General features: G+C 40.8%; 1 protein-coding gene across 1 annotated transcript in view; it reads left to right on the forward strand.

Moving 5' to 3' along the window:
• The window catches only part of LOC149205298 (TITAN-like protein), a 128819-nt gene extending 112874 nt beyond the window's left edge, over positions 1-15945 (forward strand). The window contains exon 7 of the mRNA XM_089397367.1: positions 15517-15945. Within this exon, the coding sequence (XP_089253493.1) occupies positions 15517-15945 (429 nt within the window). The remainder of the gene's footprint in view (positions 1-15516) is intronic.
• Positions 15946-16710: the final 765 nt, after the last annotated feature.

A 16710-nucleotide genomic window follows, 5' to 3' on the forward strand; every position in this document is an offset into this window, starting at 1 on the left:
TGGGAGCTTCTGCCCTTGGTACATGGCTTTAAACCCAGGTAAGGTTGGACACTGATTTGTGGGATGGTCCTCCTCACAAACGAAACACACTTCAACCGAATGCAATGGACATTCGTTCTTAGGGTGTCTCCTTGTGCACCTAGGGCAGAAGACAGCCAAGGCTCTCTCAGCTTTTTCTTTCTTTTGCTGAATCCTGAATGTGTCAAGCTGCATGGCAATGGTCTGTCTCACCTCACTCTTAAGATCTTCTAATTGATTTGCAAGCTCATGTTTGGAGAAAGGGACACTAGTTGAGAGGTGGTTTCCTCTACCTCGTTTCCGAGCTGCCCTGGAGTGGTTTCTAAACACAGTCTTGATGTCCTCATAAGGCAGTTGGTAAATGTCCCCCCCAGCTAACATGTGAAGGGTATCTAAGAGGTCTTCAGGGACTCCTCGGAGTAGGACCAACTTGAGGGATTCAGGGTCAAGTGTGCACCTGGCCCGCTTATAGCTTAGTTGGAACCTCTCCTCATAATCCTCTAAGGACTCATCATTTCCCATGGACATCCGAAAGATTTCCCCCTTTGTTTCCTTGGACCTACAGTAATCCCGGTACTTGGTGTTGAAAGCTTGCTGCATCTGAGCCCAAGTGGTGATACTATTCCCAGGTAAGCCCATGAACCAGCGTAGTGCTGCATCCTTAAGAGTGGAAGGGAAAAGTTTCAACTTTTGCTCATCTTCAGTATAGTCATAGGTTCTACAAAGGACAGCAAACTCAAACAGGAAGGTATCCGGATCTTCAGTGGTCAGCCCATGGAAGTGAGGTAAGGCGGAGGGGCTAATGTTCTTCATTTTCATCTCTCCATTGGTCTCTCGGATGGGGAAGGCACCTTCTATTCTCTCATCTTCTCTTCTATTGTCAGCCATAGCTTCAGATGGAGTGGTCTCTAACTCTTCTTCTACTATAGGATCTTTGTATATCTCAGGATGTTCACCTATAGGTTCTTCTGGGTCACTGTCACCAAAGAAGAGAGAAGGGTGACTCAGTGATGTGGTGGGGGTGTTTGGTAGGAATTTGCCTGATCTATCTCGGTTCCTACGAGGCATGAAATGGAAAAGACTTTCTTTTTCTTTTGATTGTTTTTGCTTTGCTTTTCTTTTGGTACCTGCAAAACTGAGACAGATTGATCTACAACTAACTATGAAAGATGCAGAATTAAACTGAAAGCAGGAAAGAACTATTCTACTTTGCTCAAATGAAATTGCAAGAATGGAAATGCTAGTTTACGCTTGCAGAAAGGAAATGCTAATCTATGAAAGCAGGAAATGTCTATGCTACTTTTGCAGAATGGAAATGAAATAAACTACTTAGCAGAAGGCAAGAGTAAGAAAGTAGAAGAAAAGCAACAATTACTAATACTCTGACGCTTCCCCGGCAACGGCGCCAAAAAGATGGTGGGCTCCAGTATTGTAGCAATAATGCTGCAACTCCTGGAGCTTCCTATCTCTAATTTTATCAACCCGGTAGTTCGTACAAACTTGGAAGCGACGGTGCTGTATGCACAAGTACTAGCTCTTGTCGCAGCTGTCACTTGGTCAGCTGGCACAAGTCCGCTAGGGCTCAAGCCAACTTCTATATGCTCTCAGAAGAAGCTTTATGAGTGATGGACGAAAGCTATCTCGAAGAAAGCTAGCCTACTTTGCAAAAAGGAAACTGAAAGCCAACAAAGCATGGAAACCCTAGTAAACCCTAATTTGACTAGCTAGACCCTTACTATGCAAAACTATGAATGAAACCACTACCAATAATGCCATTACTTGCAGTGAACTGAAGTACATGCATCTAAGCTACTTGCATCTGAAAAGACATGTTTTTGTATTTTTTTTATTAAGTGGTTGGATTTATTGTGATGATGCTTTTGATTAGGGTTTGGTTGTGCAGGAGCGGTTGGAATGGAAGGAAAGCATGGGCAAGGTCAGGATGGCTAGGGGAGGTCCCAGAGGGTCTCTAGCATCAGTCCACAGAAGTCTACCACGTTCGGATGCTCAGCAACCGAGTTTGCAGGCTTCTACAGGAAGTCTGCAGGGGATCCTACAGGAAACTCAGGGATTTCTACAGGAAGTCTGTGCAATTCTACAGGATGTTTGACCGTGGAAGTTTTGGGAGATGGTGAAGTGTTGGAGTGGTGTGGGAGGATAGGTGAGATGGAGATGGAACTGGTGATGGCTCAGGAGCAGAGAAATCAGATGGAGGAAGAGTGCATGCAGTGGGTTGATGGCTGGAAGGATGGGATCAACAAAAGGTCAAAAAGATGAAGCTACGTGGCAATGGATGAATTGGAGGGTAAACGAGCTGGACAGAGGCCAAGTAGGCGACTTGAGGAGAGGTTAAGAAGAAGAAAAAGGAAGTGGAATGATATGGAGCAGTGTAAATGAAACAAATGACTTATGCACCAAAAACGAGAATTCATTAACCTATGATAACTGTGCCATTAAACCTATGAACAGCAATGGAAAACCAAGAAATGAAACTCGTGCATGGAAGTGAAATGTAGAAGTATGGTTCAATATCAAAAGTGCATGGATGGATCTTCAACGAAAATGTCTATGTTGCAGCTTGCATGGAAGTGAGAAGAACTGCGTTTCTTTTTGGTGGTTGGTTATGGACTGCACCCCAATCCCTAAGCAGAGATGGCAGTGAGCTCTATCAACCTTTTTCTGGAGCTCCAATGAATTATATCTATCCTCTTCTAACCTAAGCAACTGGAAACAAATTCACCATAAACTAATCCTATTCAATCTCATGAAAAAGACTAAATTAATAGACTGTAAATTCGAATTGCATGTTAAAGTAAAAACTCAAAGTGCTGGAACGAAATGCAAACAACATTACAACACCGAGGAGATCTATTGCTCTCAGGTTGGGCCCTAACCTGAGAGCTATAGCTCCCTTAGAAACTCAGAATGAGATCAAAATCTGCCTGCCTTTATTCATAAACGGAAATCTGATGTCATGCCAAAACTGGCTTACAAAAGGAACAAAACACCGCGCTGTAGCTCGTACTTCCAAATTACAAGAGCAATACAAAAGTTCAAAAAGCTCCTATCCAAGGCTACAGCCTCAGTATTTATGCAAAATGATCATCCAACAGGTGTCCTTGATTTGTGGAGCTCGGCTGTCCAACTGAAGGTTAAACTGCTGATCCTGTAGAACAGTTATAACTGCTGTTTCTGTAGAACAGTTGGCTGCCTCTAAGCTCGGTGGGGAGATTGATTGGAGCTCGGAGCTATGGTGGGAATCACGAGGAAGGTCCCCAAGACCGTGGACATCCTCTCCTAAAAACCAGCAGTGCCACCTCACTGTCTCCTTGTCTCCTTTCTCGTGGTCTTTGCTCCCTTTTAATGCCAAAACCTGAAATCATCATGTATTAGTCACGTGGATAGAATGCCTACCCTTCTTCCTACAAACAACACGAATAAACCAAGAAATGAATGCATAAGCAATAAAAAATGAATGGTTTGAGCAGAGCAAGTAGGCCAAATGAGCCCAAATTGTACCAAAAATTGGGGCTCATCAATAGACTATTGGGAAATTTGGGGAAATAGTTTTTAATCATAATATATCCGGAGCAAAGGGGGCGATTCTTTTGGAAATTTCATTGTGATCCATTTTAACGATGAAAGCCAGGGGGACCGATTCTTTTGAATTGTGAATGGATGCACGTGGAGGGGCCATGTGGCAGCTGGGGACTGGAGGAAATGAACATACTATCGGGATAGTGGAGGCGAGAGGTGACATGGAGGTGGGAGATGATGGTGGGAGGGTGTGAGGATGAGTGGTTTTCGGAGGGGGGTATAAGCGGTAAGTAGTAAGTGCCGGGGGGGGGGGTGGGGGATGCAAAATAATATAGGAGGGACACGTAGTTGTGAGGCTCGGTGGGAAAACCACTTTTTCGGACCCCCCCTGCCGATAACAGGGGACTTGGGGGGGGATAACACTATTGGTCGTTGATCTAGGCCATTCAAAGATGAGGAGATTTTAATTAATACACGACCTTTGAAAAGGGATGGACCCGACAACCCTTTAAATCCACCCTATAACATATTGCATCCACCGGGGGCTTTTGCCTGATTGCAATCGCATTGGAGGGGAGCACATAGGACTTTAATGCAGACGCGGACCCAAAATCCTTTCAAATCCACCCTATAACATATCACATCTGGACTGGGACTTAACCACAAACCCGGACCCGAAATCTTTCAAAATACAATTTATAATCCTGTCAGGTCCGGAAGGGGGCTGTGTATTACATGGGGGGGCATAGGACAGGTGGACCCGAAAACTTTAAAATATAGCGTAAAATCCTTTCGGATCCGTTGCAATCGCAATATGGAGGGGGATGGTGGAGTTTGTTGACATATGGGAATTGCGATTGCGATCACAATCGGCGGGGGAGGCTTATCGCAAAAGGAAAGGGGCCGATAGTGATATGATTTGTGTCTGTGCGTATTGCGATTGCGCAATACAAAGGGGCCGATAGTGATATGATTTGTGTCTGTGCGTATTGCGATTGCACAATACAAAGGGGCCAAGGATCAGGGCCGATTATATTGCGATAACATGCGGCTGGTGGGTCTCGGGTCTATTGCCTTGGGAGTGGTGCAGGGATTTATGTGATGCAATGGTTTAATAAATAATGGTATATGACTAGAATTTGAATATTAACCAGGTCAATGGAAACGCGACTAAGGTTTGGGAATTGAAATAAAACAAAGGGAAATGGGTTAACGTCTATAATATGGTTTAAGAATTAAATAATGGATTAAGGCTAGAGTTTGGGAATTAATATGATAACAGAGGAAAAATGGACCACGGCTGGAGTCATACGAAGGAAATAGGAATCTATGAAATGGGGTGGTACTTTATCTGCTTTTGAAGTTCAACTTCGTTCTGGCCTATCTTTCAATCCAGGAATCGGATTTGAGCGCAGGATATACCGTTGGAAAGTTGCTTCTGAGCACTTTCTGATGAAAACACCTGTAGTTTGATATGATCCAAACATTGTCATGCAAAAATCTCCTTAAATCCTAATACTTGGTGTCTCTTTGGAAATAATTTGCAGGATGAAATATTATTTACAACATCTCAAACATAATAATGATCAGCGATAATCAAACGATTCTATAAAACATTATAGGACCCTAACAGTGGCTCCAGCTGGGGATGGCACTCCCCTTGTGAGGTGTCAAGAATGGTAGACTGATCCATTGGGCTGATCTCGAAACCTGCAACCTGGTTTTCCATAAAATCTCCACGACTGAAACTCTTCAAATTGGAATCAAAACCATTCTGCGTACTGAAAACTGAAATATACACTTGAACTGAAATCTGAAATTGCATTATGAAACTAAAAAGAATGCTCAAAGAGTGGAGCTTATTCATCACACCTACTCACTCTAATAACTGATATCAATTGCTGAATTAAGTGACAGAAAAGTGCCAATGCAACCAATCAAGAGAGTGGTTGCTCGATTGCCCCCTACTCACATTGTCTTTAAAGAAAAAGAAAAACTTAAAGAATACCAACTCAAACTTCCATTTGGATCCAATACCTGTATTGGCAAATCAAGAAAATTCCACCTTCACTGATGATTGCAATGAATTGACCAAAGGATCATGAAAAAAAATGAAAAGTTACATTTTGATGATTTGCAAAAGGACTGCATTCTAAGGGAAGGGGAGTAATTTGTTCATCAATATTACTATCTTCATTTGAAACAACCAATTCATCCACAACAATAACATCCACAGGTTTTGGGACAACCTGTTCTTCTTCAGCAAAATCTTCATTATTTGACTCTGGAAGCGAATTTTCAATTAGGGTAGCCACATCTTGAATAACAAAAAGGTCTACACCCACAGGGTCTAAAACAATCTGCTCTTCAAAAATTTCTGCATTAAGTTTAAAGGAACAAACTTGCTGCGTATTATTGCTGAAAATAATGGATGGATCATGGCTTTCTTGAGTTTCTACGCTAGCAAACTTAGAATTCTGATTTTTAGAATTTTTTTCCTGGATTAAAAACTCAAGAGAAGAAGAGAATGCAAGGCAACTAGATTTGTATTTCTGAAAATCTGAGAAGATTGCTGCAAACTATCATCGGTAAGCTTTGTTTCTTCATTACAACTGGGCTTCTTGTTCTCTTGTTCTGGGATGTATAGAGGTTGTGAAATGTCATCAACAAGTTCATGTGAAATTAAATCATTGAAATGCAGATTTGCTTCATTTTCAATCATGGGAGAAATAACTACTTGCTGAAAATTTTCTTGAGTGTCATAGCAGCCAACTTCTTCAACTTCTTCGTTGTGGAAAGTCTCTCATGAATAGCCTCTATAACCTAATCATCCATACACTGATCATCTTCATAGTAACCTACCAAGTATTGTATAAAACCTTCAAAATGATCACGACAGTTTTGAAACTGCAACAAAGATGGATAATCTTCGTGGTATTTCTCAAAAAATATAGTATGAAAATGCTTTAAAGAACATATACTAGCAGCTAGCAAATTTTCATACCAAGACCTGGCATTTCCTTCCAAAGTAAGCATGAACATCTTCATAAGACAATCTTCATGCCATTCAACCTGAAGCCTCCATAAATGCATATGGAATTTGATAATATGTAAAACAACATTATTACCTTTCTCATCTTTGAACTCCGGAAAATAGGATTTCCAATCTATGCAAGGCATGCAATGTGGAAAGCCAAAGATACTAGATTTGTCCATAGGAGCATACCATCATTCTATTCTTGAACTCATTTTGAAAACAATCAACAATGATTGATGAAATTATAGACCTTCACATAATGGAGTCATCATGAGTGTTCTACAATCTAGATTTTTTTGACAATGGAGTCGCAATGAAAGCTTTGAGCTATGGATTCTTGAATATGGAGTTGCTAGGTGAATGATACAACCTTCTTGTGTTTGATGACTGTCCACCATCAGTATTCAAATTTGGAACGTGATATGCTTTTCTTAGGAATTTGAAATGTTCAGGTCCCCAGTATGGTCGCCAGAATGTTATCACTCTGTAATTTTCCGAGGTTGCAAAAGAGAACCACAGAGGTAACCACAAAACCACTTTGGAGCTTAGGATCTAGCCTTCCTAAACTCACAGAGGGATCTCTCTATCAGATTTAACTTTGTTGTATTTAGATATTAGGCTAGTTATGAGAGTTCGGAGTTTGATTTTAAAATTGACTTGGTTGATTAAATACCTGAAATTTCCATTGGGCTATGGAGTCTACAACTTAACAGGGATCTGTCTCAGATTTTCGAAGGAGTTTCACAGGGCAAGGTAGTTGAACTAATTGGATCTTTTAGATTTAAATGAAATGTAATAGAAGAAAAGATATAAGTTCAATTGAAGTTAAAGAGCAATTAAGAATTCTTTAACATTATAAGAAGAAAACATTTAAATTATCCACAACCAGAATCAGAGTGTATCTTTCAACAAATTCTGTTCATCAACTTTATGTTAAATAATTCAAATTTTAAGAAAACTTAAGTATGGAAACAAAGAAATAAACACATAGACAGTGAGAGAAGTATTCACCAAATAGTCCAACACAAGAATCTTGTGAAGAATGTCCTTTTTATTATTGATCAACCCATCAAATGAAAAAGTACAATAGCGTTCTGGAATGAAAAAATCAACATGTCTTACTTCAAATGATGAAGTATTTATACAAATCCTAAACTAAAATATCTTGAAAAATATCAAGATTTGTTACAAATATCTATACAAATATCTTGAAACAAAATTCAAGATTTTATTACAGAAAGTATAAAAATAGACTAAACTGTTTAAAAAATATCAGTTGGCTCAGTTTTGGCACTGTTTTTTAGGAATCCTGGTGGTGACTGGCCCTCCAAATGTGCAATGTTGTTGTCTTGCTGGCAGATGTGCTGTGTTGTCCCACTTTTCACTACATTATGTTTTGATCACTGTTGTGATGAATGTGCAATGCTGTCCTCTGTCCTTTTGCTGCTTAAAACGTGTTGGAAAGGTCCTCGCTGTCTTCTTTTCCTTTGCTGCTTCTGCTGTTATTTTAGTTTCATCATTTTCCCCTTTCTTTACATTAATTTAATTCCATTGATAGACTATTGGGAAATTTGGGGAAATAATTTTTAATCATAATATATCTGGAGCAAAGGGGGCGATTCTTTTGGAAATCTCATTGTGATCCATTTTAACGATGAAAGCCAGGGGGACCGATTCTTTCGAATTGTGAATGGATGCACGTGGAGGGGCCATGTGGCAGCTGGGGACTGGAGGAAATGAACATACTATCGGAGATAATGGAGGCAAGAGGTGACATGGAGGTGGGAGATGATGGCGGGAGGGTGTGAGGATGAGTGGTTTTCGAAGGGGGGTATGAGTAGTAAGTAGTAAGTGAGGGGGGGGGGGATGTGAAATAATATAGGAGGGACACGTGGCAGTGGGGCTTGGTGGGAAAACCACTTTTTTGGACCACCCCTCGCCGATAACGGGAGACATGGCCGGGGGGGGGGGAGCAAAAAACACTATCGGCCGTTGATCTGGGCGGAGTCAATCTAGGTCGTTCAAAGATGAGGAGCTTTTAATTAATACGCGGCCTTTGAAAAGGGATGGACCTAACAGCCCTTTAAATCCACCCTATAACATATTGCATCCATCGGGGGCTTTCGCCTGATCGCAATCGCATTGGAGGGGAGCACATAGGACTTTAATGCAGACGCGGACCCGAAAGCCTTTCAAATTCACCCTATAACATATCGCATCTAGACTGGGACTTAACCACAAACCCGGACCCGAAATCTTTCAAAATTCAATTTATAATACTGTTGGGTCCAAAAGCGGGCCGTGTATTACATGGGGGGGCATAGGACATGCGGACCCAAAAAATTTAAAATTTAATGTAAAATCCTTTCGGATCCGTCGCAATCGCAATATGGAGGGGGATGGCGGAGTTTGTTGACATATGGGAATTGCGATTCCGATCACAAAATCGGTGGAATGCGCAGCTATCGCAATCGGCGGGGGAAGCTTATCGCAAAAGGAAAGGGGCCGATAGCGATATGATTTGTGTCTATGTGTATTGCGATTGCGCAATACAAAGGGGCCATGGGGTCAGGGCCGATTATATTGCGATAACATGTGGCTGGTGGGTCGCTGGTCTATTGCCTTGGGAGTGGTGCAAGGCTTTATGTGATGCGATGGTTTAATAAACAATGGAAACACGACTAGAGTTTGAATATTAACCAGGTCAATGGAAACGTGGCTAGAGTTTGTAAATGAAATGGAAATGCGACTAAGGTTTGGGAATTGAAATAAAACAAAGCGAAATGGGTTAGCGACTATAACATGGTTTAAGAATTAAATAATGGATTAAGACTAGGGTTTGGGAATTAATATGATAACAGAGGAAAAATGGATCATGATTGGAGTCATATGGAGGAAATAGGAATCTGTGAAAGTGGGGTCGTACTTTATCTGCTTTTGAAGTTCAACTTCGTTCTGGCCTATCTTTCAATCCAGGAATCAGATTTGAGCATAGGATATACTGTTAGAAAGATGCTTCTGAGCACTTTCTGATGAAAACATGTGTAGTTTGATCTGATCCAAACCTTGTCATGCAAAAATCTCCTTAAATCCTAATACTTGGTGTCTCTTTGGAAATAATTTGCAAGATGAAATATTATTTACAACATTTCAAACATAATAATGATTAGCTATAATCAAACGATCCTATAAAAAATTATAGGACCCTAACACAAGGCACATACCTCATCCAAATGTTCACAAGGTATGTCCTTCTAGGATCATTCCCATCTTGGATTTACACATACTCATGGAATTTCCTTTTCAACTACTCTTACCTATTGGATGGCCTACCTCATTGTCAAAGAATATTGGAATTTAGATGCTCACCCAATCTTTGATTCTTTCTTCATGACATGAAGACAAGAATGACGTGTCTATCTCTCCCTCTCAACTAGGGGGGATCTGCTCATTCCTATAAAAGGAATATACCCAAGCTCCCTCTTAACTAGGGACTTGTTTCCAACAACAACTATCTGCTCTTCGATGGAGATCATGGTACGGTCAACTTCTACTAGGGCTCCTCCTTTGGGCATCATGTCATGGATGAACTTCAACTTCTTTATCATGGATCCATCTTCTTCCAAAACTTCTTCGTAGGGCATCGATCATCTTCTCCATCACTTGCCTTCAATGAAACATAGTGTTGAACCAATAGTCATATCATCCTTCTCTTCATCGGAAAGTGATCTTCTAGTCCACATCTAGCTATCCTTCATACGACTACCTCTTCCAACTCATGTTTCTTTTAGGGTCTTCCATCCATTCTCAGTTGTAGATGAACTTCTACAACTTTCTTTTGGTAGCCCTATTACAACCCAACCAGATGCTTTCTCAAAAATCAAAATGAACATTAAATCAACAGTACCTCTTTAGGATGACCTTTCGTCAGGACATAAGCTTCTTGCAACATCAACATCCTTTCGTATACCATATGAATCTATCTCCAAGACATACATTACCAAGGTTCTCCTTTTCCAACATACGTATTAGGGTCTTCATACCTTCTCCACGGAGATGTCATAGCTAATTGTGATGTTCCTTTTTCTGGTGTTCTTTATGGCATGGTTAGGATGGACTTTCAAGGTTGGAGGTAGACATGTCACAGGTGCAAGTTTACGTCATCAGCGGGCCCAGGGACTTTGGAGATGTTTTATGGGGTTTGGAGGAGTTCACTTGCCATCTTCAAACATCAGAATTGTTTCTACGCGACTCGCTTCTCATTCCATTGCATTTTGATAATTCCCGTAAAACAAGGTTATTATTGTACCTAACTCAATTATGCTTAAGGTGGCATTTCGAGAGGAATACTTGACAAAACACCTTAGTGTAATAGCTCGTTGGAACCAAAACGAGAAGATCTACAGGTTGAGATGGTTAGTGGGGATTTTCAGTGGCCTGAGGATGCATGGTGGCCAATTTACCATTGTCCCACATTAAAAAAAATATTTTAATTGAGGATAATGTGCTCAATGATTAAAAGAATAATAAAATAGGAGCTTGTAGAGGGGTCCATCAGATCTATAAAAGAAGAGGAGGCCATTAGAGGACATCTCGGATTTGATCTTTCTTCTTGTAAGAGAGGTTGAGAACCTGATTCTCTACTTCATTGGTAGCCCCAGGGCGGAAACCCTCGGGTGATTTAGTGATATTGGGCGAGTACCCATTTCCCCTTGGTGAATTCATCCAAAATTCACATGAGAGCTCAACAGTGACATTTCAGTTCAGTTTTGGAGGGCCAGCTCAACATTGGAGCAGATTCTTGAGGCCAATTTTCCATCTCAGCTATTTTATTGTATCAGCTTATAAACCCTAGTTTCTGTTATAATAAAAGTTGAAATTATTTCTATTCATCATATTATTGAATTGCATGCACTCTATTTGTTATATTTTACATGGAAATCTTCTGTTAATTGAATGGTGATTTTATGGAGAAATTTTGGTTGAGTTAGATTTTTGCAAAATTAGCCGAATATCCTGTTTGAGATATTACAGTGGTATCAGAGTTGGCGTTCCTACCAGCCTGAGGGTTTTAATTGCAGATTGTTCGACGGTGCCAAATTCTATTTGCCGGGGAAACCAGAGATCAAAGTTCCTGCAAAAGAAAAGGTTGCTAGGTTTTCGACAAATTGTTGCCCTAGCCAATTGTCTGATTATTATTAATTGTATGGCGAATTTGAGTCCAATATTGAAAGTTAAAATGTCGTCTGTCAAATTATTAATTTAAGGGTCAAAAATTTTAATTTCTAAATGAGGTCGTGAAACTATTGTGAGTAATTGTTAAGGGTGGCCAAAATAAATTTCCATGGGCGGATTATTATAATCTGAAGAGGGCCCGTGGCAATTTTTTTTGGGAGCGGAATCATCACTCAAAGTCCACGACCAAATTTGTGGAGTTGTCAAGGGGTTCAGTTGTCTTTTATTAAAAGGGGCTGTGAAATTATTTTGAGCAAGGAGTTGTCAAAATTAATTCTTCTAAGGGGCCATCGTATTATTTATAGTAGAGGCTGCATTTCATTGATAAATTTGATTTTAAGCAGGGGTTGATTGCATTGTTTGTACCGATCGTGAGCCATTTCTGAGCTATAGGAATTTCTCAGATCAATTCTCAGGGTACCAAAGGAAGTTTATGTGCTGGGTATGTGAAAGGTAGAGTTATTTCTATTAAGAAGTTCAAATCAAATTTCAGGGCAGAGAGTCATAATATTTGTTAAGGGCTTGCCGAAATTATACTGGTAGCCATTTGATCAGACCGAGCTCTCCGTCATTGGAAGGTCGAAGTATCATTCCTGATCTAGAGTTGTATGATGACAAATGGTGAAATTGTTAAAGGCACTAAAGAAGTGGTGTAGAGACTGTGGGGCTAAGATCACATTGCCAAGAAGACTGCATGTTGATTCATGGTAGCTTGATTGTGTACGTTATCCTTACATAGGGATCCATTTCCAGAGGATTGACGGGGGCAGAGTTTATAATTTCATACATGGGACTGCAACGATCTAATGCCACGTGCATGGGGTCGTGAGATCTTAGAGCCAACATAGTAAAGGAGGGAAGAGGAACATTCGACGCAGATTGAAATTGATTTTGGGCATATTAATTTATGGTTTGTTTGTCAAGCACGGAGCACGTGTGTCGACATTGTGCCTTGATTTGATGAGTTTGCAATCGAAATAAATTTCTGATGGCCAGTTCATGTTGGTGTGAGTAATCTACCTTGGGGAATCTGTGCGTGAATAGTAATGCAATGCAACCTGGTGCGTTGCGGTGATGTGAATTATTGACAACTGTTTGGTTGCTCAATTTGAGTAATCAATCGAGCGATTTGGTGCTATCTGTGATATAGCTGAATTGTGTATGCCCTACACAGACTTAGAATCATTTTTTATTCGCTAATGGCGATGACCTGTTGGTGAGAGGAAGTATCAAAATAAGATTGGTGAGAGGCTATCAATTTGCACTGAACGCATTTAGAATGAGCAACAAGGTCAAGCGCTGCCCGGAGGAAAGACAACTGCCCCACATGAAATTTTGGTTTTGCTGTGCGATACAAGTGCGATTGACCTTCCCAATCGGGAACTAATGCAAGAGCCGAATTAGAATTACAACCGAGTCCCCAGTTGCACGTTTGTTGAAGCATTGTGAATTGAGGTTAGTTTTTGAGTTTTTGTTGTAATATTATGTCTGTGCAACAACTGTTTGTTCATAAATAGCAGTTTAGTCATACTATCTATCCAATAATAGTGTGAATTGCAAGCCATTTTAATGCATTCCCCTTCATTAGCATATAGTGTGAGCTTGAGAAAACATCTGAATTATCTGCTCCGAAACACGACCACAGTGAAGAAAATCAATTTGTCACAACTATATTAGGTTGCATCACAAAGATTTCTAGTATAAACATTGATTGTGCTATTGTAAAACCTTGTGAAACTGTCATATTGCCTTGAGAAGCCTTGTAGAACTATGAGGGTGGAATAATGAGATGTGTGAAGTATTTGTTGGTACTGCTACAATATTGAAAAAGAGAGGTATTATTGTTGTTGCTATAAGAGATTTCACTAGGGTTATTTGCTTGACTAATTGATGTATAAGCAGAGATATATGATGCCTGTACGACCAATTGTGCTTAGTTGAGTCAGTATTGCTGATGTACTGAAAGCAAGTTGCTAGTTTGAAGTCTTGAGTAGAGTCATGTCTTTGGGACCAGTTTTATCATTTATGTTGTTGATGTAAGAAATCTACAAATTGAATCGATTGGTCATTATTGTACTTCTTGATGTACTTGTCTTCATTGTCTCGAACATGGATGAAACCTTCATAAACTCTCTTCATAAGCTAGCAACAACAATCAACCGATCCTTTTCCAAAGGGATACTTACTTTGCGCAACAAGAACGACCATAGAAAGAACATGAGAGTTGGGACACAAAATCTTTAAATTTGGGACATATTTGAAACACATGAGGGTCAAGGTGAAAGCTCTTTTCAAACTAGAAGATCTGGATGCACTCCTTTACAAAGTTCATTGGTTGGAGGGGAAGAGACTAATTTGGGCCCTAAAACCAACTATGTTTGCCCTAATACAAAACAAGTTCTTGGAGTATAGTTGTGAAGGGGTCACACTTCTAGTTGCCTCTTGTCTCAGGAGTATCATGATGCTGACCGCACCTATACCTCCTTACAATGATGACATAATGAGGAGAGTCTTCGGGCTGATAGTAGAGACCTTTCAGGATTTGGGTAATAGTGAGGGTCCTACATTTGGGAAGAAGCTTGAGATTCTAAAAGTCATTGCCTTGCTTAGATCTTATGACATCATGTTTGATTTGGAGTGTGATGCCCTGATTCTCGAAATGTTCCAATGCTTCTGCAACATCAGAAAACATCATTTTGACATGGTCATAACACATATGCAGTCCATTTTGTCTTGATGTATGGGAGGTCGTGATGCCATTTGCACGGAGTGTTAGACTAGATTGTTAACCATTTGGAGGAGAGAATAGCTGGTCTCACCTACTACTTATGAACTAGTCGAAAGGTTGGTTGAGCAAAACATTGGGCTGTTCAAAAGACAATTGACTAGGGAGGAGCTGCTCAGGTTTGGTTGATCATGCAACAAGAATGAATTGAAGAGGAAGGATCTTTTGTAATACTCAAACACAGAAACTAGAATCTGAAATACAGAAAGCCTGAAGAATTTAAATTTGTACTTACCTTAACTGCTGCTGATTCTGCTGGTGATGTCGTGGCTATTTTGATCTAGTCTTCGGGAGACCAATACCACTCAACCAGACTGAGCAAACCTAGCTGCTCAATCCAGAAAGCTGCTCACAGAAGCTCTCTGTCCCTCCGTGCCCAGAACCTCAGACGGCTTAAAGCTCTTCCAATGGATAATTATCTTCTCCTGGTTTTCTCCTGGTGAATTTCTGCTTCTGGTTCTCTCTGCTCCTCTCTGGTTTTTCCCCCTAACTCTCGAGCCAGGCTGCCGGTTTTATCTATGAGCCTGGCGGTGACCGCCCTCCTACCTGCAGCCACCGCCTTCCCTCGACTCGACACGCCTCCCATGCAATTTAAGCCCTCTGATATTATCCTGTTAACGCACTCTGTTATAAATTTTCAGGTGGTTGCAAGCGTCCCCCTTTTAAAAGGGCCCTTTAATGATCTTTGGTATATATATATATTCTTTAGCACAGTTTAGATTTACGTTTATAAAGTTCATTTATATGTTTTATAACATTTCATTTATATATATTATAAAGTTCCATGATATATTTTATAAAATTTCATTTTATAAAGTTCACTTATATATTTTATAAAATTTAATATATATATATATATATATATATGATAAAGTTTAAAATTTTATATAATGGATCAATTTAGATGGGTCGTTACATCTTTGCTTCATCTACAATTTGCAAGGGACCTTGGGGACCTAACCACTCATGCATGGGTGACACCGAGGAGACGACAGGGGGAGATCAGGAGGAGATTCCTTCTGACTTTCAAGATGAGGATTCTTCTTCTATAGTTGAGTCCTTGGACACCTCTGAGGAGCATGAGCAGTCAGGGGGAGTTGTTGACAACAACTCAGAGATGCAACCATGTTTGGTAGAGGAGATTGATGAGCAACAACTTGTACTCATTCAGCATGAGCAACACATAGTGGAGCATAGTGTGCATGATGGGCCATCTTTGGAGAGTCAGCTGGTGGCTCATGTTGAGCCCATGATGGAGGAGGATGAGCAAACATCCTTGGTGCAACCATTGATGGGGAGCAGGAAGATTTATAGGCAACCACCAAGGAGGTAGTATTTGTAGACATGGGTCATCAGGAGGCGTTGGGACTTGATTTGTAGGTGATGAGTGGACCGATGGAGCATGGAGTTTTCGGTCAGATGAGGGAGGCTCTTTTGGAGGTAGTAGTACATCCATCCTTGGGTCTAGCCACTAACGAGGTGCAGGGAGATGCAGTGGCAGCTAGCAAAGCTGCAATATTTCTAGGCCGCAGCCCTCTCCAGGAGTACATTGACAGGGCGTGTAGCATGGGTTGCCCACTTATGGGGAGAGAGGCAGGGATTCCTAGACATATCCAGTTGATTGGTTGGGCAGAGCTGCATGAGTTGAGCATGGTGCAACTCAGTGGACTCGTACCATATATAGGTGCACGTGCATCCGATCCTTCCCACAAGATGGATTGGTGGGAGATCATGAGTTGGTATCCTATTGGTAGCACAATATTTTCAGTCTGGAGCATAGTGCAGCAAGAGCCATGGAGCATTGATGTCTGTTCTTGGTGGCATTAGGATCTAGGAGGATTTGTTGATGACAGTCAGAGATTGGTTTGGGATCCGAGCATTGAGGGGTCTGTTCATGGTGGGTTGACACAAAGGCATAGCATCACCCAATGGTTTGTATGGGATTTGGGCATTGGGTCTTAGTTGCATTGGGCCACTATATTGGTCCATAGGTTTGGATTGCTTGAAGGCAAGCAATCTTGGGGTGGGAGGATTTATGATGTTCCTTTTTCTGGTGTTCCTTATGGCATGGTTAGGACGAACTTTCAAGGTTTGAGGC

Source organism: Pinus tabuliformis, chromosome 1_2 (genome assembly GCF_031772625.1).
Source record: "Pinus tabuliformis cultivar Carrire ecotype Pingquan chromosome 1_2, CPIR1, whole genome shotgun sequence".
NCBI classification, from domain to species: Eukaryota; Viridiplantae; Streptophyta; class Pinopsida; order Pinales; family Pinaceae; genus Pinus; species Pinus tabuliformis.